General features: G+C 39.4%; 1 protein-coding gene across 7 annotated transcripts in view; it reads right to left on the bottom strand.

The window, feature by feature from the left end:
* The window catches only part of TDP1 (tyrosyl-DNA phosphodiesterase 1), a 112,061-nt gene that overhangs the window by 47,014 nt on the left and 37,683 nt on the right, over positions 1 to 27,364 (bottom strand). For 5 of the 7 annotated variants that reach the window (XR_004374227.2, XM_075065631.1, XM_032784428.2 and 2 more), the window contains one exon: positions 25,419 to 25,526. Coding sequence is in view for 5 of the 7 variants with exons in the window: in XM_075065631.1 (XP_074921732.1) it covers positions 25,419 to 25,526 (108 nt within the window). In the remaining 2 variants the exon portion in view is untranslated. Of the gene's footprint in view, positions 1 to 51; positions 305 to 21,046; positions 22,093 to 25,418; positions 25,527 to 27,364 lie in introns of those variants that run through there. The other 2 variants (XR_012655827.1, XM_032784429.2) reach the window with 2 other exon arrangements.

Here is a 27,364-nt window from a genome sequence, read left to right as displayed (position 1 = left end):
CATTCTAGGTGCTTTTTTGCCACTCATTTTCCAGAGGCCCATGAAGCCCACCTAAGATTATTCCTTCTGCAGTGCTCCAGGAAGGCCTCTTTGGACACAGAAAGGAAGGACCTAACAAAGGCCCAGTCCCCTGCCCAGTCCCTCTTAATGAGTGCCCTGGAGAGCTGTGATTCTATCCCAAGCTCCAGGGAAACATTGGACGCAGGTCACGGGCTTTAATCTCTGTCACAATAGCTTCAAAAAGGCGCAGGAGAAATCATCGCTCCAGAGTTGAGCTGAGACACAGGTCACCCTCCCCCAGAGCCTATGAAAAACAGACATAAAAATCACCACAGACCTCACTCTTCTCAAAACTCAAAGGGGAGCCAGCATCCTGAGAAAGAACCCGCTGGTGCCTTGGTATCAACTATTAAACAGATGCCTATAGTATCCCCACTGCACCTCTGGATCATCCTTCTTCTGGTACTGACCTCCTCACTAGCCAGTTCCTCAGCATCATCCCTATTGACACCTAAAGCATGTATGTGTACTGGGTGATTTAGCTGTGGGCCCAATACAGGAGTCACCTTGCTGGATAGGCTGAAGGTGGTTGCTGGTCAGACTCCTGGTCGTGAGACCTCGGTAACACAAACAATATAGGTAATACCAACTCTATCCCCTACTTGAGTATAAGTGACATCAGAGTGCCTTAGTATGCCTGAAAGGGTAGCCTCATCTGTGGAGATGGTGTGTTTATTCTCATCCTCCCCATCAGTACACAGGAGGTTTCCTTTCCCATTCACCCTCCTATCCCTTCACAAGGATCACAATGGGAATCCAGGAGGGACTTTAGGGACTGTTCTCAGCAGGAAAAGTTATGGACTTCAGAGACCAGCCCCACAGTACCCTTCTCTGCCTCCACCAATCCACGATTCATGTGCCTATCAACCTTGGCCCTACTAGGCTCCCTGGGGTATGCAACCGCCAAACTTGCAAGCCAGTAGCTACTGCCCCCACTCGCAGGGCTAGATCCTCTTCTCCAAGAGGCAATATAGATGTTTCCAGCCCAGTCAATTAATACAGCCTCAGATACTAAAGAGATGGGAGGAAGAGAGAAGTGTATACCAGGCAGATGAAGGAGAACAATTAATCCTGGCCACAATTCCATTATCCTTCCCTAATGAGGCAATGAACCCCTCAATGTCTTCTCCAGTTGATGATTTTAAGGCATTCCGATATATTAAATGCATGGCAGAGGCTCTTGACATAACAGTGGAGGAGATGCAAGAGAAACCACAAACTGCTAGACATTCTGCACTCTCCCTTCCTTGCTTGGCAGGTTTGCTATACTGATAAACAAGGGGACTACTGGAGCTTCCAAAAGACCTCCTGCACCAATTCAAGCCACATCCAAATGTACTAACAAAAAGTTATCAAGCCCTTCCAAAGGTTCTGAGTACTTTTATTCTCCCTCTGTAACAAGGATCTCTTGTTGTAGCTACTCTCCAAGGATCCAAATCCTAAATAAGGGCTTCCCAAATCGACAATTAGGGAGAAAGACCTTAAAGCTGGACCTATTTGGATGAAGTCTGTTTGTCAGACAGTCTCCAGATGCTAGTAGCTAATTACTAAGCGCTTCTCAGAAATTATTATTTACACTAGTCTCAGTTTATGAACAGGTTTATTTTGGAACACAGGGAAAAACTAAAAATCTATAATGAATGAAGGGCAGCTGTGTGAAAATGAAAAGTTAATTTAAAGAGAGCTGATTAGGCTCCTAGGTGAACTGGTTCACATCCACACAGATTCTCTATGATTTTGACCTCTATTGCTTATTGAAACAAAGATGACTCAGACTCCTATTTACAGATAAGCAATCCTTATAAATCCTAAAAATATATATATCAAGGAAGTTCTATTTGGTTATAAACACTACTGCTGGGGGAATTCTGTGCCAAAAAATTAAAAATTCTGCATATTGTATTTGTCAAAATAACACAATATAATCATGCCAGTTACAATTATTTTGGTAATTTTTTTCAAAATATTTGTCAGCAAGTATGTCCAACAATACAGACCCCCCCCCAAAAAAGTTTTTTGACAAACAGATTCCTTACTAGGCATATTAATGCAGAATTCTGTGTAATTCACTTAAATTATAACACAGAACAGTATTCCCTGCACCTGTCAGAAGCAGTGCAAAGGCTTTGGGGAGTCAGGGGTAACAGAAGAGCTCAGGGAGAGCGAAGGAGCCTAGCATTGAACCTGGAGGGTGTTGGGTGTGGATGGGAGGTTTTTCTATTTGGGGGGGATTGTTAGAGTGTTGGAAAGTTTCCCTCATGCAGACCCTGGCTGACCCCAAGCCTCTCCCATTCAGTCAGGCACATCTGTCTCTGTTCCTGCAGCCCCCCTTCCCCATCCCAAGGCTCAATGCTGTCACCCTGCTAACTCCTGAGCCTATGCTCCAGTCTGTCCCCCCACTAGCCATTCTGAATCATAGAATCATAGACTTCAAGGTCAGAAGGGACCATTATAATCATATAGTCTGACCTCCTGCACAGTGCGACTCACCCACATATCTTACAGTGACTGTGGTTTGAGATGTTTTGTCCACGTGGCTCCCATGGCCCACTTCCTTCCCTGCTATTAAGAAGTCTTATGGGATGTTGGGGCATGTTCCCTTCATTAAATGTCCTTGGCGGGGTGGGGTAGAGGGGAAGGGTGTGCACCAAGAATGAGATCTATGTGGATGAAATACCTTGAAAAACCAGTGAGATATGAGGAAATGCTATATATCTAGATCTATCTAGATATATAGCATTACCTCATATATCTATCTTGATATAGATACAGAAATAGCCAACCTCAAATTCCTAATGAAAAGTTTCCCTTTTACAGTGACAAGATCCATAAAAAACAAAAAATCCCACAAATGTCCTGTATGGTAGAAATGAATTAATACTGATCAACTTCTGTGGACAATCTTTATATCACCTCCAAGAATCACAGAGAAACATCTGAAAAAAAAAAAAAATCACCAAATCAGCAAGAATTAGTCCCTTATATTGAATGGTCAATCTCCTAAAATGTCTAAAAGACATTCAGTAGCAAGTACTGAACATTACTTCCATTTCTTAACTTATCTCACCACAGTATGGATACTTGAAAATACTCCTTACACTTGTATTTTGTATATTTACTTTCAGTGTTGCACTGGGAATGACTGTCTATATAAAATAGAAAGATAAAATTGTTTCTTAAAAGAACAAATAAGATAAGGCAAATTACTGATTTCCCCTTGTGATCCAAAGGTAATGATAAAGAGAGTAAGAAAATAGTAGTATACTAGAATTCATTTGTTCTGTCCAAATTTTCTCTCCTGTTCTTTTTTGCCAAATATGAAATGTATTTTGTACAAAACAGTACTATGTAAGGGAAAATTAATGAAGAATTTTAATTACCAGTTATTCCCCTTCACCGATTTCTGCACTGAATAGTGGGAAGCCTCATTTAATTGATTGTAAGTGGTTATTTCCATTTGCAAAAATGTTTTGGTTATGGTCATCATGCTTTATTTGTATTAAATATTCATTCAGTTACATTCCTAAATTACTTCTTAAATGGATGATTAACTTATGCTGGTGGAAGCCAGGGTGAAGCCATTGTGCTTAAAAGCAGAATGCCGATAACAGGTGTTGAGCCAAAGCTGCAAAAACACAGAAGCACCAGGTTTACTGAAAAGGCAGGGACAACCCCTCTTATTGTTCTGGGTGAACTCTCAAAGCATCACCCTATCTTTAAAGGAATTATGTAACATTAAGAGACACTGGGATATAACTTATTCTCTCTCAAGAAAAGACAGTGGACACATTAGATGCATTATGTTAAACCAAAAAGACACTAGTGAAATTCTCTACTCTCCTATTCCCTTGCACTTGTATTGGTGGGATTGTACAGGGTATAGGAAAAAACACAGTATTTAGTCTAGGGTGCCTAATTAAGTTAATATTTATACAGTGCTTTTACATCATACAGGCTATGTTCTCTATCCTGAAGGCACCTTACCATGTGTATAACTTTACTCATGTGTAACCCCACTGATTCTAATGGTTCTTCTCATGTAGTCAAGTTATGCATGCAAGAGCATGCGCAGGACTGGGTCTATATGAGGGAATACAATACATAATCATATTTACCCTCTTTGTAAAGTGCTTTGAGCTCTACAGATGAAATGTGACACATAAAAGCTAAGTATGGTAACAGATAAAAAGCACTATTCAGTATTGGGTTAAGAAAATGAGCCCAAAAGGTAAATGTTTGAAAAAGTGAAACCCTTGTTTTCAGCCTAAAACTACCCCTAGATTTTGAAACCAAGAGAAGAAGAGAGCAATTCAGAGTGAAGTTAATGTTTAAAGAGGACTGATATGGGAAGGAGAAGAAAAAGCAAAAAATAAACTGAGGCATCTGGAAGAAAGGAACAGTTTAAAAAAACAAGATTAAATATTTTTGGCAAAACTTCTAAACTTATGCTGTTGACTCTTTTCCCCCTACAGACACCACTCCTCCAGTGTCCCCTTCCAAACCTTAAATCCACTTAAGGTGCTTCCATATCTGCATAGGCAGCAATCAATACTTTGCAATGACACGAATGGCAGGGGTGGGCTAACAGTAGGGCTGACAGACCCCTGAGATCAATTTCATCAGTTCCATGTCAACCCTGCTGTCCACCAACCTAGGGAACAGATATGTGAAAACTGATCCACGACTCAGGAATCCGAAATGCTGAGTTCAGCTATCAGTTCTTACTGTAATTTTCAAGAAGTAAACAAAGATGTAGAATTTGGGACTAGAGAGTGGCCGTTGTTCACGTAGTCCATTCCTCACTATGAAGGGGCTGCATCTGACTATTCATCGGGTAGATCCATCCAGCTTTCAGTAGCATCAGTGTTCAAAGCTTAACAGTTTGATGTTCAATATTCTTTTTCTATACACAGCAAGCCTTACACCTCAGCTTCCCCCACCCTCCCCAGACCACAATTTTGACCTAAGTTACTTCTAATTGTTAACAGCGAGGAAAATCATAGAATGATACCCAATTTAAACTACAGTAGGGAAAAAATAAGAACTTGTCTCTAGCAAATCTTTTGAACTAACAGTTAGAGTTATAATCCACACTCTATTTGACTATTAGTTTATACACCGCTACCTCGATATAATGCCACCCGATATAACACGAATTTGGTTTTAAAGTGGTAAAGCAGTGCTCTGGGGAGCGGCGGGGGTGAGGCTGCGCACTTCGGTGGATCAAAGCAAGTTCAATATCACACGGTTTCACCTATAACGCGGTAAGATTTTTTGGCTCCCAAGGACAGCGTTATATCAAGGTAGAGGTGTACTATCAAGAGTGAATAGATTTGAATATACTGATGTTCCATAGGGATCTCTTGCTAAGGAGAGGGTCTCATCAGGAGCAAGCATAACATACAACAGTAACAACTCCACAGCATTAGCTAATATTAGCTTGTACCATTGCCGACACATGCACACATCCTCAATATTTCACATGAAAATTCTGTTCTAGTTAAAAAAGGGTACACTATTTTGAACTTCACTCCAGAACTAAGTCACTGTCTCTCTGCAGCAGTGACCTTCAGCAGCGTTCTTTGAAATATACCAAGTTTTCACTAGAATATTGGACTTTCAGTGGAGACATACATACCAGCTAACATTTCTCAAGTTTTACTGAGCACCATTAAACTTTTTAAAATTGCCCTTTGAGCATACTATTTAAATCAGGCCAAGCTGAACGAATATGAATACCCTCCCCTCCCCAAATACACCCCCTCACACACACACACACACACAAAGCACCAGAAATACATTTGTGTGGGGGCTTAGGGCCTGGAATATTAAACTCCAAGCAATGAAATCATAAATGACAATGTTTGGACATGACTAGCTATTAGCAACTCAGCATGTATACAGCCCAATACGCTGCAGAGATATACTCTTCAAACGAAACAAATACAGATTTCATCTACTTGACACATTAATATTCCCAAAGACTTTAATCATGGTACAGAATAACATCACGTTTTCTTATTTATGTTACCCTAATGTGCTCCTTTCAACTTACTTACTTTTATTCGTAAAACTACTTTCTACCTTATCTTAATTGATCCAGTCTCTGGGACGACTACCCTGTATGTAGCAAAACACAAAATTTTCTTAAATTAAAAAAAAAAAAAAAAAAAAGCTACACTCAACAACTATGTGCCTTCCTTATGTACAAAATGACACTTACTACAGTTAAGCGAGGAAGAATTCATTTTTTTTAATAATTTTGATGGATAATACTAATATTTATTTTAAGAATTTTTAAAGATTATTTAAATATTCACAATTGCTTAAAACCCATAAGGTCATGCATTTTTTCAATTTTTACCTCAGTTTTCACCGTTGCAGGAAATTATGGGGAGAGGCCTGACAATTTAACGATAGTGGATGCTGAGATTCAAAAAGTTAAAGATTTATCACCATTAAGACAAAAATGGTCATCACATCAAACTACTGGGGCTGTGAAGCGATTAAAAAAATTAAATTGCAATTAATCATAATTAATCTTGCTGTTAAATAACAGAATACCATTTATTTAAATATTTTTGGATATTTTCTACATTTTCAAATATTAATTTCAATTACAACAAAGAAACAAAGTGTACAGTGCTCACTTTATATTTTTTATTACAAATATTTACACTATAAAAGAAATAGTATTTTTCAATTCACCTAAGTACAGTAATGCAATCTTTATCATGAAAGTTGAACTTACAAATGTAGAATTATGTACAAAAAATAACTGCACTCAAAAACAATACAGTGTAAAACTTTAAAGCTGACAAGTCTACTCAGTCCTACTTCTTGTTCAGCCAATCGCTAAGACCAACAAGTTTGTTTACATTTGCAGGAGATAATGCTGCCTGCTTCTTATTTACAATGTCACTTGGAAGTGAGAACAGGTGTTCGCATGGTGCTGTTGTAGCTGGCATCGCTAGATATTTACACGCAAGATGCCGTAAAGGCTCGTATGTCCCTTCATGCGTCAACTGTCACTCCAGAGGACGTGTCCATGTTGATGGTAAGTTCTGCTCGATAATGATTCAAAGCAGTGTGGCATGTTCATTTGCATCTTGTGAGTAAGATGTCACCAGCAGAAGGGTGATTTTCCTTTTTGGTGGTTCGGGTTCTGTAGTTTCCTCATCGGAATGTTGCTCTTTGAAGACTTCTGAAAGCATGCGCCACATCTTATCCCTCAGAGATTTTGGAAGGCGCTTCAGATTCTTAAACCTTGGGTCGAATACTGTAACTATCCTTAGAAATCTCACATTGGTACCTTCTTTGCATTTTGCCAAGTCTGCCATGAAAGTGTTCTTAAAATGAACATGTGCTGGGTCATCATGCGAGACTGCTATAACATGAAATATATGGCAGAATGTGGGTAAAACAGAGAAGATGACATAATTCTCCCCCAAGGAGTTCAGTCACAAATTCAATTAATGCATTATTTTTTTAACAAGCGTCATCAGCATAGAAGCATGTCCTCAGGAATGGTGGCTGAAGCATGAAGGGGCATACAAATGTTTAGCATATCTGGCATGTAAATACCTTGCAATGCTACAAAAGTGCCATGTGAACATCTGTTCTCACTTTCAGGTGACAATATAAATAAGAAGCGGGCAGCATTACCGCCTGTAAATGTAAACCAATTTGTTTTTCTTAGTGATTGGCTGAACAAGAAGTAGGACTGAGTGGACTTGTCAGCTCTAAAGTTTTACATTGTTTTGTTTTTGGGTGCAGTTTTATAACAAAAAACCCTACATCTGTAAGTTGCAATTTCACAATAAAGAGATTGTACTACAGTACTTTTGGGAGGTGAATTGAAAAACACTTTTTTTTTTAATCATTTTTACAGTACAAATATTTATAATAAAAATATTAACTGAGCACTGTACACTTTGTATTCTGTGTTGTAATTGAAATCAGCATATTTGAAAATGCAGAAAACATCCAAAAATATTTAATAAATTTCAGTTGGTATTCTATTGTTTAGCAGTGCAATTAAAACTGTGATTAATTGCAATTTATTTTTTAATCGCGATTAATTTCTTTGAGTTAATCGCGTAAGTTAACTGTGATTAAATTGACAGCCCTCCAAAATATACAAAGCAAATCAATAAATCAAACTAGTAAGTTCTCAAGCAGTATTTTTCTTACTTAACATGTGTTTGTAAATTTTGATTATCAATGGACTTTTTTGTGGATTTGTGCATGCACAGTGAAATTGACATTCACCATTTACTAATAAAATCTAATTATTCCAAGCCTAGCTATTGTTTCTCCTCCAAAGGAGGCAAAAGTTAAATGAAAGCTACAATTAAATAAGACATTTCCAAAATTAATCTATTCTTTTTTCTACTCTTTCCAGGGGCCTGTTGCATAAGAGAATTGTCAAAGCTCACACTGCATTTCTGAGGTTGCAAGTTTGCTCCTATGGATCTTTTTTTTTAAAAGAAAAATAATCACAAAGCAATAGTTAAGGGGTTAAGCGATCTATTTTATTGATAGCAGAAAAATTCTTTAATATAAAAAATATAAATATAATATAATATGTAGCACTGCCAAAGCTAGCAAGCCAAAAATAAGTCATGTCCCCACCCCCCCAAAATCACTGGATTGGCTGACAACTAATGAGATATTTTTAATAGATTTTAGGTTGTTTTTGTTTTCTGAGTCTTTAGAATGCACTAAGGTAATGTTTTCAAGGTTTTCTCCACAACCATGAGGGCTAAAAACTTCTTTTTAAAATACCTCCTACCTCTTCCCATACATGTACAACCACACCAAAAGCTAACACTATCAAATTCCTAGACTCCAGCTTCTAAGGTGATAAGGAAAACAATTTAAGACTCACAATAAAATCTCAAAAGTTAGCAGCACTGAAAATTTTTTCATATCAAGACAATATTTTTAAACTACTGATATATTGGAAAGTTAACTCTTTTGAAATTAGCCAATTTAAGAAAATTCATAGACGGCATCCAATTAAATATGATCCCAGAATTATCCTAAACTGCTCAGCCAGAGATTTATTAGTATAAACAAATAAACCAAACTGGTTTAGATTTGCTCAGAATTGGTTTAACTCCATTCTCATCAGTGTCAATGAGATTTTTCTCTGAAACCAAAGGGAACAGCATTAGGGCAATGCTGAGTGCTTCTGAAAATCCTACCTCCTGTCTCCAATGAACATGCACTCATATAAACCAGGACTGAATATTGACCCTACTGATTAGCCACTGTCCAAAAGACTGAACTGAATGCTGCCTCACACAAACATACAGTTGGAAACATGGATGACATCGGGGAAGGATACATATAAGTGTATCCTGTGGTAGGACTGGAAAATCCTTTGCCTCCTTTGATGAGGATGACCAGAAAAGCTACACACTCATATATACACAAATGAATTTCTCGAGTTTTAGAATCTGTTTCTTTAACTGGATACATTCTCTCTGGGGGTTGGTTGAGCAGAAGCTTTGCTATCTATCGCTCTGCAAGGGCAAAGGACTCTAATGATCTATTATTTTGCTTTCCAAATTTAACAATAGTCACAGAAAAAATAAAAGGAGCATCATGACCGGAAATCTGAAAGAGGCATTAAAGAGGAAGATACTCCCATCTGCGAGTTCGTATTAAAGATTGTTTCTATACCTTCTAGTTCCTTCAAACGCTGACTCTACCTTCTGTATTTGACATACCTCCAAAAAAAAAAAAAAAGAGTACCCTGTAACACAGGCTAATTTATAGCTTAAAAATCTTTTCCCTCATTACATCTTTATACCAATCAATAGTTTTTGTTTGTTTCTAATTAAAAAAATGAGAATTTAAAAGCCACAAGACTTTGGGTAAATATAGTGAAAGTAGAAGTCACATGGATGTCACTCCAGTAAAGAAATGTTGTTTATTTTTTTAAATAAGACAGTTCCAACCAGCTGCTGCTTTACTGCTTCTGCTGAACGCAAGTGTTCCTGTGAAGCAGTAGCTTGCTGGCAGTTTCAGAGCAGTAGGTGAAGATCTGGAATAAAAAGCAGCAGGGAAGAAATTCTAGGGGGGTAGGGGAAACATCAGGGTTTGTATATTTTTAAAGACGGAAAACTGCAACCATGGATACAACTGGAGGCAAACAAGAATTGGAGATTTGCACTTTTGTTTGCTTGTGTGACTAAACCTTTAATCTAATTATAAAGCTGTGTTGGCTAGGGGTTAGAGCAGGGGTCGGCAACCTTTCAGAAGTGGTGTGCTGAGTCTTCATTTATTCATTCTGATTTAAGATTTCACGTGCCAGTAATACATTAACGTTTTCAGACAGTCTCTTTCTATAAGTCTATAATATATAACTAAACTATTGTTGTATGTAAACTAAATAAGGTTTTTTAAATGCTTAAGAAGCATCAGTTAAAATTAAATTAAAATGCAGAGCCCCCCGGACCAGTGGCCAGGACCCAGGCAGTGCAAGTGCCACTGAAAACCAGCTTGCATGCTGCCTTTGGCATGCGTGCCATAGGTTGCCTACCCCTGGGTTAGAGTATGGGGCATGGTGTCAGGAGATCAGATCTGCCACAGTCATGGAATGACCTCAGGTAAATCTCACTCTCTGCCTTAATTTACCCATTGGTAAAATGAGAATACCACTACAAGGATGCTCTAAGGATTAAAATTTGTGGTGTGTTAAAATCCTTGGATAAAAGAAGCTTTATAATCACCATGAATTACTAATGTAACATTTACTGCTCCTGTACCTACTGGAGCTACAACCAGTTGTATGTGTCTTAATACCCCAAGTGGCATAAAAATTATTCCAGCTCCTATATCTAATTAAATTTTTGCAGAATTTAAGATTTCATTTTCACAGCCTTCCCCGGGAGTGGTGCTTTTATGTAGTGTAGACAGTTCAAATCTATAGCCATATTAACGCAAACAGCAGCAATGAGAGATATGAACACCCTCCATTCACCTTTACAAGCTATTAAACGCTAGCCCTGAGCAAACCTTTTTCTAGGACCAATGCACTCACAAAGAGAGACCATAAGGAAAGGATTATGTCCAATGTTTTAAAACAGAGGCAAATGGACAAAAACCTAGAGCAACGAAACAGATAAATGTCCTGGTTCTGTAGTGCACACACATGTATGTTCTATTCACAATGTCAAATAATAATCTAACATTTGAATGAACAGAAAACAACAAAAAAAAAAATCAATCACATTTACTATTATTACCATAGTGCCTCTGTCTGAAAGTTTATTGCTACAGAGCGTATTCAAATAGAAACTGTTAGAACACTATTAAATTGTTAAAAGCAAGAAGTAAAACTTAGGAAATGACCTTAACTCTGTCTCCCGGTGGAATGAGGAAAATATTACAATGTAATCATGTTATTAATTTTTTATCAGAATACATAAAAACAGGGGACAAAATTAAAGTTGCATGGGCAATTATAAATCTGGCATTTTCTAACTTTTGACTGCTGGACTTTGTAACCACAACATGCTGCTACAGGAGTTTGTTGGTATGTAATTTCCTAGGGACTTGTTTGTTTTAAAACAGAAAAAGGTAAAAAAAAAAAGTTTTACTATGTACAGTTGTCATACTGGTCTGGGGGTAGTGTAGCCAAACTCTCTCCATCCCTCAACCTCCAGAAAATTAGGGAAGCTTCTGCCCCCCTGTGTTTCAGACTCAGATTTTAACACCAGAAGGGACCATTAGATCATTTGGTCTGCCCTTTTGTATATCACAGGCCACAGAATTACACCCCTCTACTCCTACATTTAGCCCAATAATTTGTATTTGACTAAGCATATCTTACAGAAAGGAATCCCTCTGAAGACCTCAAGAATTGGAGAGTCCATCACTTCATTACGTAGTTTGTTGCAATGATTAATCACCTTCATTGTTAAAACTTTGCATCTCATTTCCCATTTATCAGCCTTTAACTTCCAGTCATTGGCCTTTCTTTGCCAAATTAACAAGCCCTATAGTACTCAGCACTATTAACACCCATATTTGATGATTCCCCCATTGACAACTACTCGAGACGTGTCAGTTAAAATTTTCTTAATCCATTTAACGTGTGCTTCATTGATACTGTATAATGGTTTTTAATCTGAATGTCATATGAAGTAATAAGAGAAACAAGATGGGTGAGATAATATTGTTTATTGGACCAACTTCCGCCGGTGAGAGACTAACTTTCAAGCGACACAGTTCTTCTTCAGGTCTGGGAAAGGTACTACGAGTGACACAGCTAAATACAAGACCCATCTTGTCTCTCTAATATCCTGGGACCAACACAGCTATAACAACACTGCATGCAGTACTAAGTCAAAGATCTAAGTATATTACACCTAAGCAGTTAAGTTTATCAAACAAACTTGTAATCTCTTCAGAGAATGAAAGCAGGTTTGTTTGATGAGACCTGTTTTCCATAAAACCACATTGACTGGGATATTCTCATTCTTTACTGATTCAATCTATATCAACTTTACCATTCTTTTGCCTGGGATTGATGTCAGGTTAATCTTGTTCATCCTGCTTGCTCTTTTTAAATACTGGCACAACACTAGTGTTCTTCCAGTCTTCTGGATTTTCCCCATTACCCCACAATTTATTAAAAATTAACATTAGTGAGCCAGGTATTTTCTCAGACACCTTCTAAGATTCTTAGGTGTCAATTATGAGGTTCTATTGAGTTAGAACTGTTCCTTAGTAGATGTTGTTTAACACCCTCCTGTTACTCATGTACTAGAAATTAATCAATCAACCTCATGTGATACAAGTACACCAGACTGCTTATTTCTATATAAGAATCAGAAATTTTATTCAACATTTCTACCTTTTCTGCCTCATTAACAATTTAACCATTCTCCATCTAGTAATTAGCCTATACCACTGTTAGTATTTCTTTTGTTCCAGACGTACTCAAAAAACTCCTTATTGACCGTAGTCCTGCCAGACATGGATTCTTCCCTAATGTCTTTAGCTTCCTTTATTAATTTTCTATACTTTATAACTTCTAGTTTATACTGATGCTCTCTACTCCCTCTTCCCCTCCCATGTTATATATTTGTTTAAATTATTTCTAATTGTGGCTTTCCTCTCATAAACAGGATAGGCTTTTACCAAAAGCATTTCTCTTTGCTGAATGTGGAAGCATGGCTTTTTGACCATCTGATGACCACTTAAAGAACACATAATTTACATTAGAAGGAAAAATAATTAAACAGAAAACAAAATCATCAATTTCACTCACTTTTGGAAAACACCATATAACTATATCTGGTTAGGACTGCCTCTGTTCACCTATACTGAATGTAAATCAGGTCATAACCACAGGCCCCTAGGTAAACACCAATTTCCCGTTCAGGGATCACTCCCCGCCTCCTCCTTACAATGAGGTCAAAATTAAAGCAAAATGTGTTGTCTCCCCAGGGATGGGACAGTGGTACCTGGGGTCATGAGCTGGATTGGGGGGTAGGGGAGCGGGAAGAGAATGGTTTGGGAGAGAGATGCCCAGTTCTTTGGAACATTAGTGTTATTTTGGCATGTTGCCAACACTTCCCTGAAGATCACATGTGAAAGAACAGAAACTGCCATTTTAAACTGTTTACAACTCAGTAAAAGTTGAATGGAATCTTATGGGACAAGCCAAAGGTGCATCTCTCACCCCAGGACTCTGACCCTGCTAAATCTCAAAGGTCTGCCAACAACACAGCGGAAACGTTGGAGCTTCTTTCAAAAAAGAAATTGCAAGAATCTTTTATAATGGAAAGTATGAGGAAGCATTTTATAAATATAGGGGTCATGACAGCTCTCTCTATAACAGAAGTAACACACATTTATTGGAACTTAAAGTTAGTAACAAATCATCTCTTTTTTCAGTTTATGTGCACTTCACAGCTGTCTGAATATAGTCAGTTTCACTATTTCCCCAAATAGTAGATTTCTATTTTGTTGAAAAAACCCTTTAAGTATCATCAAGAGAGCAGAAAAGCACTTATAAAAAACAAAACAGCACAGACACAGTATTTAAGAGTGACACCATAAACTAGGACTTCTGGAAATTAATAAAAATAAAAAGCCCTAAGTTGACATTGTCTCTTTAAGCTTCACAAAAGGACTCTAAGTAGCAATCTTGCAAATTTAATGTGGCAGGACTGACTTAACTGGCTAGCAGTACTGTCACTAACTTAGCTGAATGACTTGCAATTTCATCCTCTGAGGTTATTATGCCAACCAGGAATGAGAAAGGCAGAAAACACAGTTCTGGCACTCAGTACCAGCAATTATACAGAACTTTTAATCCATATTTTCACATTAATTCACAGGTCTAATGCACACTTATTTGTAATTTATAATGAGGTAACTTGGCATCATTGCTGCAGATTATTCAATAACGATAATGTTTGAAATAAACGTCAGGTACTGTAGTTACCAGTTAGTATTTTGTGAAAGATTTAAATAAACTTGCTAGCACTGTCTCTCATGAATACTTAATTATGCATTTGCAATGGGTTCAACTCCTTACAATCACTCCTACAGTCCCATAAAAACACCATGTACAATTTTATCTTGGTAAAAATATTTGCAAGCAGCTGTACTGAAAGGTTTTTCCCCAATTTATTGTTTCACTTAATTCTATAGCATTCTTCCTCAATACTCACTTCCGCTGTGATGCATACAAGAAATCAGCCTACCAAAGAAGGCTAGGTAGCATGGCAGATGGGGAACACTACTAACATTTATTTATCCTTAAACTATCAAGTTGTGTTATCAAGTTTGACCTTTTTGTTACTTTCATTCTCCCTGGGACTCTTCCCTAATGTTTGTGATATGCACTTGTTGCATCTTTTATCAATCAAGATTAAACTCTTCAGGTCAGGGACTGTATGTTCTCATTTATTGTATTGCACTCAACACAATGGGGCCTGGACTGAGTGCAATGTTTCCGTGCCAATCCTCAATGTCCTTAAATAAATTTCTTCCTGATCCAAAGCAGTCGGGTTACTACATGCCCCAAAGGCAGAGGGTTTGTGTTTATACTTTTTTATAGGTTTTTAGGAATTGAATTAAATCCTTTTGATTCACTACGTCAAACCACAGTGCAAATTCTCCAGTGATGCATTTATCTTCAACCAAGATGCATTAGAAATACATGGTAGCAGCACTGCCCTATTTGTAGGCAGGAGACTAAGGAAAACAAGCTGGGTTATAGACGTTAGGGATCATAGATTTTTGCCTTCTGCTCAGCAGTTTCTGTTCCTGAAGAGTGCTCCATCAGTTAAAAGAATACAATTTCAAAAAGAGGAAAGTTTCAGTTTTACACAAAGCGTGAAGTGTTATTTTAAACACCATCGTTTACAACAAAAGAACCTGTTTTGGGAAGCATTTGCAATGCCTAATGGGGGCAAATGAGTAAAGCAGAGGTGACTGGGAACACAGTTTCAATATCACATGATGCATTTTTCTTCATCCCATAATTTTTTTCACCCCTTTTCAAAAGCCCCACAAAACCGCGTGTCTACCATCTGTCTGAGAAGCATGAATCCTGCACAACTCTGCATTATTGTGATGAGTGTTGTGGGCATTGCATGCTGATCCTGCAGTACTTGCAGATCCAACAGAGAAGCCGCAGGGAAGAGGATGATTCTTTGGAGACTAGCTTACGGTGGGCCATAGAAACAGTTCAAGGTGGTTGTTGGCATTCACGGAACAGTTGCAGATGGTGGAGAGCTGGTTCTGGGCCCAAGAAACAAGCAGTGAGTGGTGGGATTGTATTGTTATGCAGGTATGGGATGACAAGCAGTGGCTGCAGAACTTCGCTAGGCAAGGCCACATTCCTGGATGTCTTAGCATAGCCTGCCCTAGCCCTCCGGCACAGCGACACCAAAATGATAGCTGCACTGACAGCAGAGAAGTGAGGAGTGATCGCTGTGTGGAAGCTTGCAAGACCAGATTGCTACCGATCAGTTGGGAATCAATTTGGAACTGGGAAATCCACTGTAATGTAGGTGTGCAGAGCTATTAATTGCATCCTGTTTCAAAGAACTATGACTCTGGGCAATGTGCAGGACATAGTGGATGGTTTGCAGCAATGGGATTCCCAAAATGCAGTGGGGGTATAGATGCCACACATATTCCTGTAATGATTTATGCTTGATTCACATTCTCAAGATACTTTACAATAATAGTTAGCAACATTTATTTTACATTAAAGCTTATATTTGGACACACAACTGTGGTATGGGGTGAATTCCATAGCACATACTGCAGCACAGAATCACAGAACAAACAAGGTCCTGATCTGGGGTCTGGAAAGACTAAGATGAATTCTACAACTATTTGAAGAGATAATACTCCCCACAGGGAGACATATTATTTAGCATTGTACATGGGTGTATTACTAGAAATCTTCGGAAGAAATTGCAAATAGGACATTTTAGGCTAAATATCAGGAAAAGCTTCCCAACAATGAGATACCTGTAGGACTACTGTTATAGTTTAGGACTCAACATGGCATTTTTCCTTCAGGCTGTGCTATGGCAACTGTTTTGCTAAGAGACTTACATTACTCTTGTTATTTGCCAAGTGCTGCTTTAAGAAAGGATAAAATAGTATTTCAAACAGGGGATCTTATTACCCAAAGGGAACATCTCAAGACAGGGAAATACATACAATTCAGTTTTTTCTGTTCAGTATCAAGCAATTTTCAATTAGAAAAAAAAATAATCTAGACTTAGACTCGTAAGAACCTCTGATCTGGCTAATTGAAGTAGCACTACTGAACTCCATTACAGTATTCAATAATTTTCATACATTGTTCTGCAGTCTATATAGTACCCAGGGGCACAGCTGATGCCCACACACAGCTTGCGAAATTTGTCCATAACTAGACAAATTGGCAATTTAAAAAAACAGAAGCTTAATTAAAATTAGATAACACAACAGTGCTGCCATAACTCATTTAATTCCTTTTTCCCTTTACAAAAGCACTTCAACAGGAGTCTGAACACCTAAGGTAGATAATGCACCTCTCTCATCCATCTGAAACCTATATTAATGTTTTTGCTCAGTCACATTTCTTTGGTTCCACAATATATATCCTGCTGATTGCTAGGCAACCATAACAGTTCCACCACATGCATGCAGTCACTTGTAAATGATAGTATTTTGTTACTTCCTCACACACACACAGATTTCTCATAACTTACCTTGTTTACCAATTACCAGAGTTAGCAATGTTCAGAAAAACACTCCTATATCCCAGCTCCTATTCCTACTCAATCCTGAAATGAAATCCTAGCACTGTACTTTTTTAAAAAATAATATTTTGCACTAATGTTGTGTTTTCTATCTGAGAAGATAAGAATGGCCATACTGGGTCAGACCAAAGGTCCATCCAGCGCAGTATCCTGTCTACTGACAGTGACCAATGCCAGGTGCCCCAGAGGGAGTGAACCTAACAGATAATGATCAAATGATCTCTCTCTTGCCATCCATCTCCATCCTCTGACAAACAGAGGGCTAGGGACACCATTTCCTTACCCATCCTGGCTAATTAGCCATTATGGACTTAACCTCCATGAATTTATCCTAGTTCTCTTTTAAAACTTGTTATAGTCCTAGCCTTCACAACCTCCTCAGGCAAGGAGTTCCACAGGTTGACTGTGCACTGTGTGAAGAAGAACTCCTTTTATTTGTTTTAAAACCTGCTGCCATTAATTTCATTTGGTGGCCCCTAGTTCTTATATTATGGGAACAAGTAAATAACTTTTTCCTTATTCACTTTCTCCAACACCACTCATTTTATATACCTCTATCATATCCCCCCTTAAGTCTCCTCTTTTCCAAGCTGAAAAGTCCTAGCCTCTTAATCTCTCCTCATATGGGACCCGTTCCAAATCCCCTAATCATTTTAGTTGCCCTTCTCTGAACCTTTTCTAATGCCAGTATATCTTTTTTGAGATGAGAAGACCACATCTGTATGCAGTATTCAAGATGTGGGCGTACCATGGGATTTATATAAGGGCAATAAGATATTCTCCATCTTATTCTCTATCCTTTTTTAATGATTCCTAACATCCTGTTTTTTTTTGACTGCTGCTGCACACTGCGTGGACATCTTTCAGAGAAAACTATCCATGATGACTCCAAGATCTCTCTTTCCTGATTAAGTTGTAGCTAAATTAGCCCCCATCATATTGTATGTATAGTTGGGGTTATTTTTCCAATGTGCATTTTACTTTACATTTTATCCACATTAAATTTCATTTGCCATTTTGTTGCCCAATCACTTAGTTTTGTGAGATCTTTTTGAAGTTCTTCACAGTCTGCTTTGGTCTTAACTATCTTGAGCAGTTTAGTATCATCTGCAAACTTTGCCACCTCACTTTTACCCCCTTCTCCAGATCATTTATGAATAAGTTGAATAGGATTGGTCCTAGACCTGACCCTTGGGAACACCACTAGTTACCCCTCTCCATTCTGAAAATTTACCATTTATTCCTACTCTTTGTTCCCTGTTTTTTAACCAGTTCTTAATCCATGAAAGGATCTTCCCTCTTATCCCATGACAACTTACTTTATGTAAGAGCCTTTGGTGAGGGACCTTGTCAAAGGCTTTCTGGAAATCTATGTACACTATGTCCACTGGATCCCCCTCATCCACCTGTTTGTTGATCCCTTCAAAGAAGTCTAATAGATTAGTAAGACATGATTTCCTTTTAAAGAAACCATGTTGACTTTTGCCCAACAATTTATGTTCTTTTATGTGTCTGACAATTTTATTCTTTACTATTGTTTTAACTAATTTGCCCGGTAGTGTCATTGCCGGGATCACCTCTACAGTCCTTTTTAAATATTGGCAATACATTAGCTTTCTTCCAGTCACTGGGTACAGAAGCTGATTTAAAGGACAGGTTACAAACCATAGTTAATAGTTCCGCAATTTCACATTTGAGTACTTTCAGAACTCTTGGGTGAATGCCATCTGGTCCTAGTGACTTGTTACTGTTAAGTTTATCAATTAATTCCAAAACTTCCTCTAGTGACACTTCAATCTGTGACAATTCCTCAGATTTGTCACCTACAAAAGCCGGCTCAGGTTTGGGAATCTCCCCAACATCCTCAGCCATGAAAACTGAAGCAAAGAATTCATTTAGTTTCTCCACAATGACTTTACCATCTTTAAGTGCTCCTTTTGTATCTCGATCTATTTCAAAGCACTTGATATGTATTGAAGAAGGCTCATAACACCGTTCTGAGGAAGTATACCCAGTATTCAGATGGAGAAACTGCACAGAGGTTAAGTTAACAGAGGTGAAGTGATTTGCCCGAAGTCACAGAGCAAGTCAATGAAAGAGCCAGGATTACATCTTAGGTGTCCTTACTTACAGGCAACAAGCTCTATTTCATTTGCTACGTGATAGCATGGGTTATAGATTCCTAGATGAAGCAGACTCAAATAGGAGGAAGTCCTTATTGAACAACAGCATCATCATCCAGCTCTTATATAATGCTTTTCATCTGTAGAACTCAAATTGCTATACTGAAAGAGGTCAGTAGTGTACCATTATCTCCATTTTATAGATGGAAAACCTGAGGCACAGAGAGAGGAAGTAAGTTGCCCAAGTTAACCCTGTAAGCCAGTGATGAGACTACTACTTTTTGCTTAGACATTCAAATCCATGATAAAGCCCTCCTGGGGCTACAATCATTCAAAGCTATGTTTAATTGGTTTAAAGTGGTAACTAAATTATGGACAGGACAGCCAGCAGAGTAAGTTCTACTTGTTGATTTCTCCTATCGCTCTTGTGGACCCCAAAAGTCACTTCATCCAAATATTCGTTTTTAAACGTGTGGTCCTGGATGGACGATTGGACATGCAATAGCAGACCAACTCTGTCAGATAAAGACATCCAAAGATATAATAACTGAGTTACTTTGCTGGCCGGGTCTGCGTTTGCGGCACATCAACAGACAGCCCCTAGAGGATGTAGCTTCCTGCCTGGGGGAAGAAAGTGTTTTGGAGTTAGCATGAGGGGAATTGCCTCTGTACCCTCTCCAGTAATAAATACATGTTCTGTTGTTTACTGAGCTCCTGGGTCTCAGCCTCTTTGTGCTGATCCACCAAAAAGGCAATGATGACGTCATGCAAAACTACAATGCAAGACTGACAGCCATAGCCTCGAGTCAGAAAGGGATAACCAAGAGTGTGGCAGTGACACTGTTTATCTTTTGAGATGCCCGGAGGAGCAGTAGAAATGGTAGGACGATACATAGCAGGTATCTTGCCTATATTTGCAAGACATCATTCAATATTTTACATGTGAGGTCCTGTTACATAGGCACACAGGGCACTTTATACTCCTGAGGGAATTCTGTGCAGAATTTCCTAATTTCCTCCTCCCACCCAGAAATGGGCTTCAGAGAAGTTGGCTGCCACTAGGGGCTCCTGGACCTGGCAGAGCCCAGCTCGCAAACAGAAGACAAGGCCAAGAGGGGAAGGGGAGGAAACTGGACAGTTCCCAGCAGCTGTAGTTCCCAGCAAGCCCTAAAGGAAAGAGATGGCAGCGAGCAGGACACTCCATGCAAGCCTGGGACCCAGCATCAGGCTGTTTCTTCCAGGCCTCTGGAAGGTAGGGTGACAAAATGTCCCAATTTTATAAGGACAGTCCAGATTTTTGGGTCTTTTTCTTATATGGACTCCTATTACCCTTCATCCCCGTCCCAATTTTTCATACTTGCTGTCTGGTCACCCTACCGGAAGGTAAGGGGTACGGCTGTGTGGGCCGGGGGGGCGGGTTTCGCAGCTGGCCTCTAGGGGGTAGAGAGCGTGAGCATCTCCGCCAGGGGCTGGGGGGGGGGAAGCAGCTGACTTCTGGGCAATAGGAAGATGTGATTGTCTGGGCCAGGGAGGGAACCCAGAGGTGGGCTCTGGGGGGGATGAGAGGGAAAGGAAGAGGTGTGAGTATCTGGCCCCCCTGCTGGGCTCTGTGAGGGAAGGGGCAGAGAAACAAGACTTGTGTTGTTGTAGGGGTTTCTTTAACTCTCTACTTCTGGGGGAATTTATTTGTGTGTCTGAATTACAGACATACTTGCTGATAGGTACTTTGAAATAAATTACTAAAATAATTGAAACTGACGTCATTATACAGTTATTTTGACAAATAAAAATGCAGAATTTAAAAATATTTTGCAAAGAACTTTTTGGTGCAAAATTCGCTCAGGAGTAACTTTATTTATCATTTCTGGATGCAAAAAGATCAATCGCTAACCCACCAAAATTGATTTAGGATCAGCAAAATATTTCTTGATGCAAATTCCACTCTGCTAATCAGATGTCTGCCACGTAAAATCTTGGTGTTCATCTCCATTTGACAAGCATTGCATATAGAGATAGAAAACTCTGCTCTGACCAGGACAGGAGAATTTCTCCCTGGTCCAGGGATGATTGCGTTATGAAAATTCTATCAGACACATTTCTGGTCATGACAGTCAGAGAGGTCTGTTATCCACAAAGGGAACAGTGCTCTGAGACCTCAGTGAATGATTGTTTTCCAGCTGGTGGATGCTGTATTCTCTTTTTCTGAAGTGAATTAGGAAGATCCCTTAAAAAAGAAAATGCAAGATTCTCCACATCTATCACTTGTGGGAGTGGAGAATATACAACGAGCTAGATCTCTACCAACAGATCAGACAGAGTGAAATGCAGAGGGGATTAGTGGATAGGTGTTATATGTACTAGATCATTAAAGCATGCTTGTATAGAAGTTCAGAATTCCCAATAGAGTCCAATAAGAAATGGATTTTTGTTTGAGATACCACTTGTTTTTCATCATGGCCATCTTCATCTCATGTTAACATTCTTCTGAGATGAGACTTTGTTCTTAATAGTATTCATCCCCAGCCCAGGCCCATAACTGACATCAGACACCACGTCCATCCTGAAACCATGATACTCCAGGAACTGTATGTGTTTTTCCATCGGCTTGCTTTCTGTAGAGAAACCCTCATTAGTAAAATTGCCCAGGAAGGAAGAGAGAGAGAGAGAGGGGTGAACTCCTTTCTTTTCTAAAGCCAATATTATTGCTACCACGATCCTCAAGAGATCATGGGAGCACATGTGAGACCAAATGATAATGGCCTACCGGTGGGAAAAGAAAAAAAATGCTGCAATCCATTGGCAAAACATGAAAAATTGTCTGATGATAGTAAAGTAGGAATGCTTTGAAAACAAGCCTCCATTAGGAGCATATTTAGATGTTTCATATATGGGCCTGTTCCGCTTGAACCTGATTCTGAGGATAGAAATAAGATGGGCAGCAGACAGCAATGCTCTGATCTGAAGTAGATTATGGGTCATCCCATTCATGTCATGTCTTTCCATGGGTTGCTGAGATTGACAATGGGGCAAATCTCTTCCTGAAATTCCTGCACAGCTCCACAGGTTACCTGACAATGCGCCATGACGTTGTTTGATCAAGGCTATCGGCAGCCCTTCTGCTCTTCAGTTGAGACAGCCTGGCACCAATTGGGAGTCTAACTGCACATAGGGCTGGTTGGGAGACCTGCAGATAGCTCTGAAGCAACAGAGGGCCGATACTTGTCCCGCATGTGCTCTAGTTACCACTTGCAAAGAGATGTTTTTTTCTGCTGTATTTCACAGACTGCTTCAACTTTCCATATGACCTCTATTCTTTTGTAAAGCATCTGACAGGAGTCAGGATGCAAGACAACTTTTTTGATGACCGAACAGTCTCAGCTTTCCATAAAACTTCCCCCTCTATCACTAAAATACCTGGGAATGGATTTGTATGAGCATCTGATCTCAGACACCAAAGCCCCATATACTTGTACGAAACCAACCTGAATCCAATTCCCCTTAATCCCTTCCTTCCCAGGGACAAGACCTCAGGCCTTGTGATTTTTAGGTTGAGAGGAACCACACGTAGCAATGCTTTTGAAATCATGTACAGGCATGTCAAGTGTCAGATGACAGTTCTTAGATTATTTTTATTGCCCTGATACCTCCTGAGTTTTTATGCCCAAAGGAGGGGCTGAGATGATGCCTACTGGGACTTGAATGCCTGTGAAGAGGCCACTCTTTCAGGTAAAACATCTCCCCCAGTTAGAAATGCTGATTCCCAGATAACCAGGGAAAATAGTCACATTTATCTTTAGTAGTGATATCAGGTTAAATTCTGACTGATGCACACCGAGGAACCATCTTGCCTTATAAAACAGAGGCCAGGGTCTTTTCTGCATTCCTCTCCCATGCTGCACTCTATGAAGGTAAGCAAGAGAACCAAGCACTAATTTTCTTATTTATTTTCCCTTTTGTCCCCACAACCCTGCTTCAGAAGGAGAAGTAAAATTGGGCTCAGAGAACTGCTGCAAATAAACTTCAAGTGGCAGTCTCCTTATCTTCAAAAGAGCCCTTTCTACGTGTGACATCATAGGGACCTGAATAGGGACACGGAAGAGGGAGGCTGCTGTGAAATTGACCATAGGCCTGAGTCTGGCCCTGGCAATGTTCATGCTGTGTCCCGTGCCTTCCATCCACAATCCACAGGGAAAGGGAGGGGGAGGAGGCTCTTCAGTTCCGTGATCAGAGATGTGGCTTCTGGTGCAGGCTATAGGGACTCAGGCATGATCTTCCATTTGGCGCACTGCCCTTCTGGCTTCACTCCCCTCATGGTATAGAGGGAAAGTGAGCTGCCTTCCTCAGAGCCAGTTCTTTTCCAATCCTGCCTCCTGCCCTCAAGGCGAGCTTGTCCTGACGGGACTGCAGAGAAAACTGTGTTCTGACCACAGAGCCAGCCAAGCTCCCCAACAAAAATTTTGCTGGGGGCGGGGGGAGGGGAGAGAAGAGAAGCTGAAGCTACACTGAAGCTGGGAGGTGTAATTCCCAGCTTGGGCAGTGCCAGTGCTACACTACTATTTTCAGTGCATAGGCTAGTGTGGCTGTGGAGGCTTGGCTTAGCTACTTGAGTACAGTCATGCCCTGTCTGCTGGGTACCTGCCTGCACCACCATGGCCACGTTGCTACTTTTAGCTTTCTAGCTCAAGCAGAGCGATCATGTGTAGTCTGCCTGAGCTGGGAATGACACCTCCCAGCTGCAGTGCAGATGTACCCAAGGACCCTTCCTTTTGCCTCTGATTTTTCTCAGCTTTGTTTGCTCCTTGAAATCTGCAGGAATACCAACTGCTGAAAATGCCTCCAAAGAGGAAGTGGAGCTGCAGAGACACATTCTCCAGAAACCAACTGCAGTTCTGGGGCATGGCTGGGAATTAGACATTGATCTGAATTGTTAGTCTAAAACGTTGATATAAAGTCTGGAATTTCCCTTTGCACCAGCAGTGGCTGGCTGCAGAAATAACTGGAGGGAACTTCAGGAGCAGCTCTGGTTCTGCTTAAGCTGCAAGCAGACTAGAGTACTGCTAATAGATACGGGGACCTTAGCACAAAGAATAAACTCCTGTCTAGCTTCAAACTGATTGCACATCTATAGCAGAGGGTAGGATTTGGCTCTTATATAGTATAGGCAGCAGGACAGTTATTTTGGTGCACTAGTCTGTCAGTGAAGGCCTGGCTCACATGCAGAAAGGTGTTTGATGATCTCAACCTCATTCTAGTTGTACGCATCACAAAGATAAACAATTGAATAAGATTTGCTGCCTCCAGAGACATCCAGGATTAGAATAGGAGAAGGGGTATATGTCAGGACTAAATTGCAATGGCTGTGTGGGAAATTTACACAGAACATCGATTGCACTAGGAGAGGTTCAAACTAATGCCATTATTCAGAGGTACTCACAAATTTAGAAAAAATAGAGTAATCAACAGGCAAACCAGAGTCTAGATCTAGCTAAAATTTGACAGGCCTGAAAGAAAATGCAAAGTCACTCCTAGGTTCTATACCACATTAATAAGTATTTACACAGCAATAATCCACTTAAGATTCATAAAACTAAGGGACTTTCTATATTGCTGTGCAATACGTAACATTCCATTTTCAGCTGGAGAGAAACAAAAAACCAATACAATCAAAGTACTCAATTAAAATGAGATTCATTCAAAGGGCAAGGTTTCTCTATGGAATTTTTTGCTGCCCAGTGATGCAGTAACTATGGCAACTATGCAACACAAAGCTTCCCAAAACATACTGCAGGGTGCGCTGGGAGCTCACATTCAACTGATTATCTACCACAACCCCCAAATCTTTTTCCAGAGTTATTGCTTCCCAAGACAGAGTCCTTCATCATGTAAATATGGTCTGCAGTCTTTGTTTGCAGGAATTATGAATGTATAGTTCATTTACCTTGTAACTAAAAACCACGCAATCTTCTGGAAGTCAGGAGATGGCCTCATGTAAGTCTTAATGTGAGGCATAGCATGGCTGCGGCCTGAGGTTTCTGCTGACCATTTGCTGCAAAACAAAAAAAGGAATTTACTTCAAATAATAAGCTTTAGTTTTGTAGCTCCCAAAGGCACTGTACCATATAACAAGTAATTCATTCTGTACCAATGTTGGGCACATGGCTCCAGCAGTCCAAGTTTGATATATTTTCTTACTTAGCATGTTACTGAAAACAAATCATTTGAAATCTTTCAATTATGCATCTAGATACTGCTTAAAGCCCACTGCACAACACAGTGGGAAGTCAGGCCATATTTATATATTACAAGGGTTTATTTATTTATTTATACACAAACAGGTAAATTTCTTGTGTGCCTCAGGATGCCTTGAGGAAACATTCCATTCCTCCACCCCAGTTATCCACCACCAAACACTTTAAGAACGGATTCCAAACTTCTAGCCAAGTAGAAGAGGATAACGTGTCCCTTGGAACTACTAAATGACTTATTCAATCAGGAGTTCATCAACTGTGCTTTTCATTTCTTTGGCATGTTCCAAGATTATCTCAAAGCACATTACAAAACATTAGTGAATTATGTCTCCACAATCCTGTTAAGTGGGGCAAGCATTATCTCCATTTTAATCAGTGGTGAAATGATGGCAGAATGAGATTGAGTAATTCTCCTAAAGTTACACAAGATGTTTATGGTAGAGTCAGGAATGAAACCCAGATCTCCTGACTTCTGTTCCTCCGCCAAAATCTAGAGGACAATCCTTCTTCTTGTTCACAGAGCTAATATTGAACCTTTTGATTGATCACCTATGTCCACTTTCCTTCTGCCTCTCCCCAAAAAATTATTGTATTTTAACATGAGGAACATCAGTTCTTTTCCATTTAAGCACCAGAATCATCTAACTACAATAAATCCACTTAACAGCCCAAGAGACCTAGATAGATAGTTGCATTTCTCCAAACATGAATAACTAGAGCTATCAGAAAGGGTAATGTATTGGTATGGCTAAGAATTTCCTTTGAAAGGGTAGCACAGATTTTTTGTGGGGAGAGGGTAGACGGGAAGGAAGAGGAAGGAGAAGTCTCACTCTCCACTGAATTTTCTCTTTTAAAACTTATTTTTCAAGTCACTTTTTTAAAAAAAAAGTCACTGGAGAGTTTAGTAACATGGAAAGGGAGATTGGAAAGAGGATTTTAAAAAGAATTCTGTCAACCTAAATATATTACATAACAAGGGAGAAAAACATTTTTAAAAATTGGATAACAGAACTGTAAAACCAAAGTAGTTGGCAAGAGATTCTGGGCAGATGTAGTATCTGTTTAACTCATGTTTGAAATTGACTAGATTTCAAGTTGACAGTGGGGTTTTTTGGCATATTTTAAAATCCTGCCAAAACAAATTCTAAACCTGACTGCAGAAGATGGGGGAAATCATTCTTTGGCAGCAAGGTTGAAAAGGAAGAAAAGATAGAGAGTACATTTCAATATAACAGTAACCTGATGGTTACTTCCTGTTAAATATCTTAGGGCAATAAACACATCTGCATCAGAATTTAGTTAGCCCTGAGTATGGTTAAAGGCTGATCTCGTGCCACCATAACAACTTCAGACCCGTTCAGTGTGCTAAGTGTTAAATAAGGAAAGTTGAAAAGGACTAGCTTTGAGAGATTATTATAATTACTTCAAGCTGTGGTTTTATTTTTGTTGGAAGTTAAAAAAATTATGTTAAGGTGTGAACTGAAGGCTGAGGCATGCGTGGCAGGGGGAGGAAGGAACTTTGTGTGAACATCTTTGCTTATTGGAATTATGTAATCAGCATTACAACCAACCAATTTCTGCTATTATCTCCTTCTTTAAAAAGACTAGAGTTCTTTGTAACCCTGAGCAGCAGTTT

This window comes from Chelonoidis abingdonii, chromosome 4 (assembly GCF_003597395.2).
Source record: "Chelonoidis abingdonii isolate Lonesome George chromosome 4, CheloAbing_2.0, whole genome shotgun sequence".
In the NCBI taxonomy this organism is placed as follows: domain Eukaryota; kingdom Metazoa; phylum Chordata; order Testudines; family Testudinidae; genus Chelonoidis; species Chelonoidis abingdonii.
This window is presented reverse-complemented; position numbering and strand designations above follow the sequence as displayed.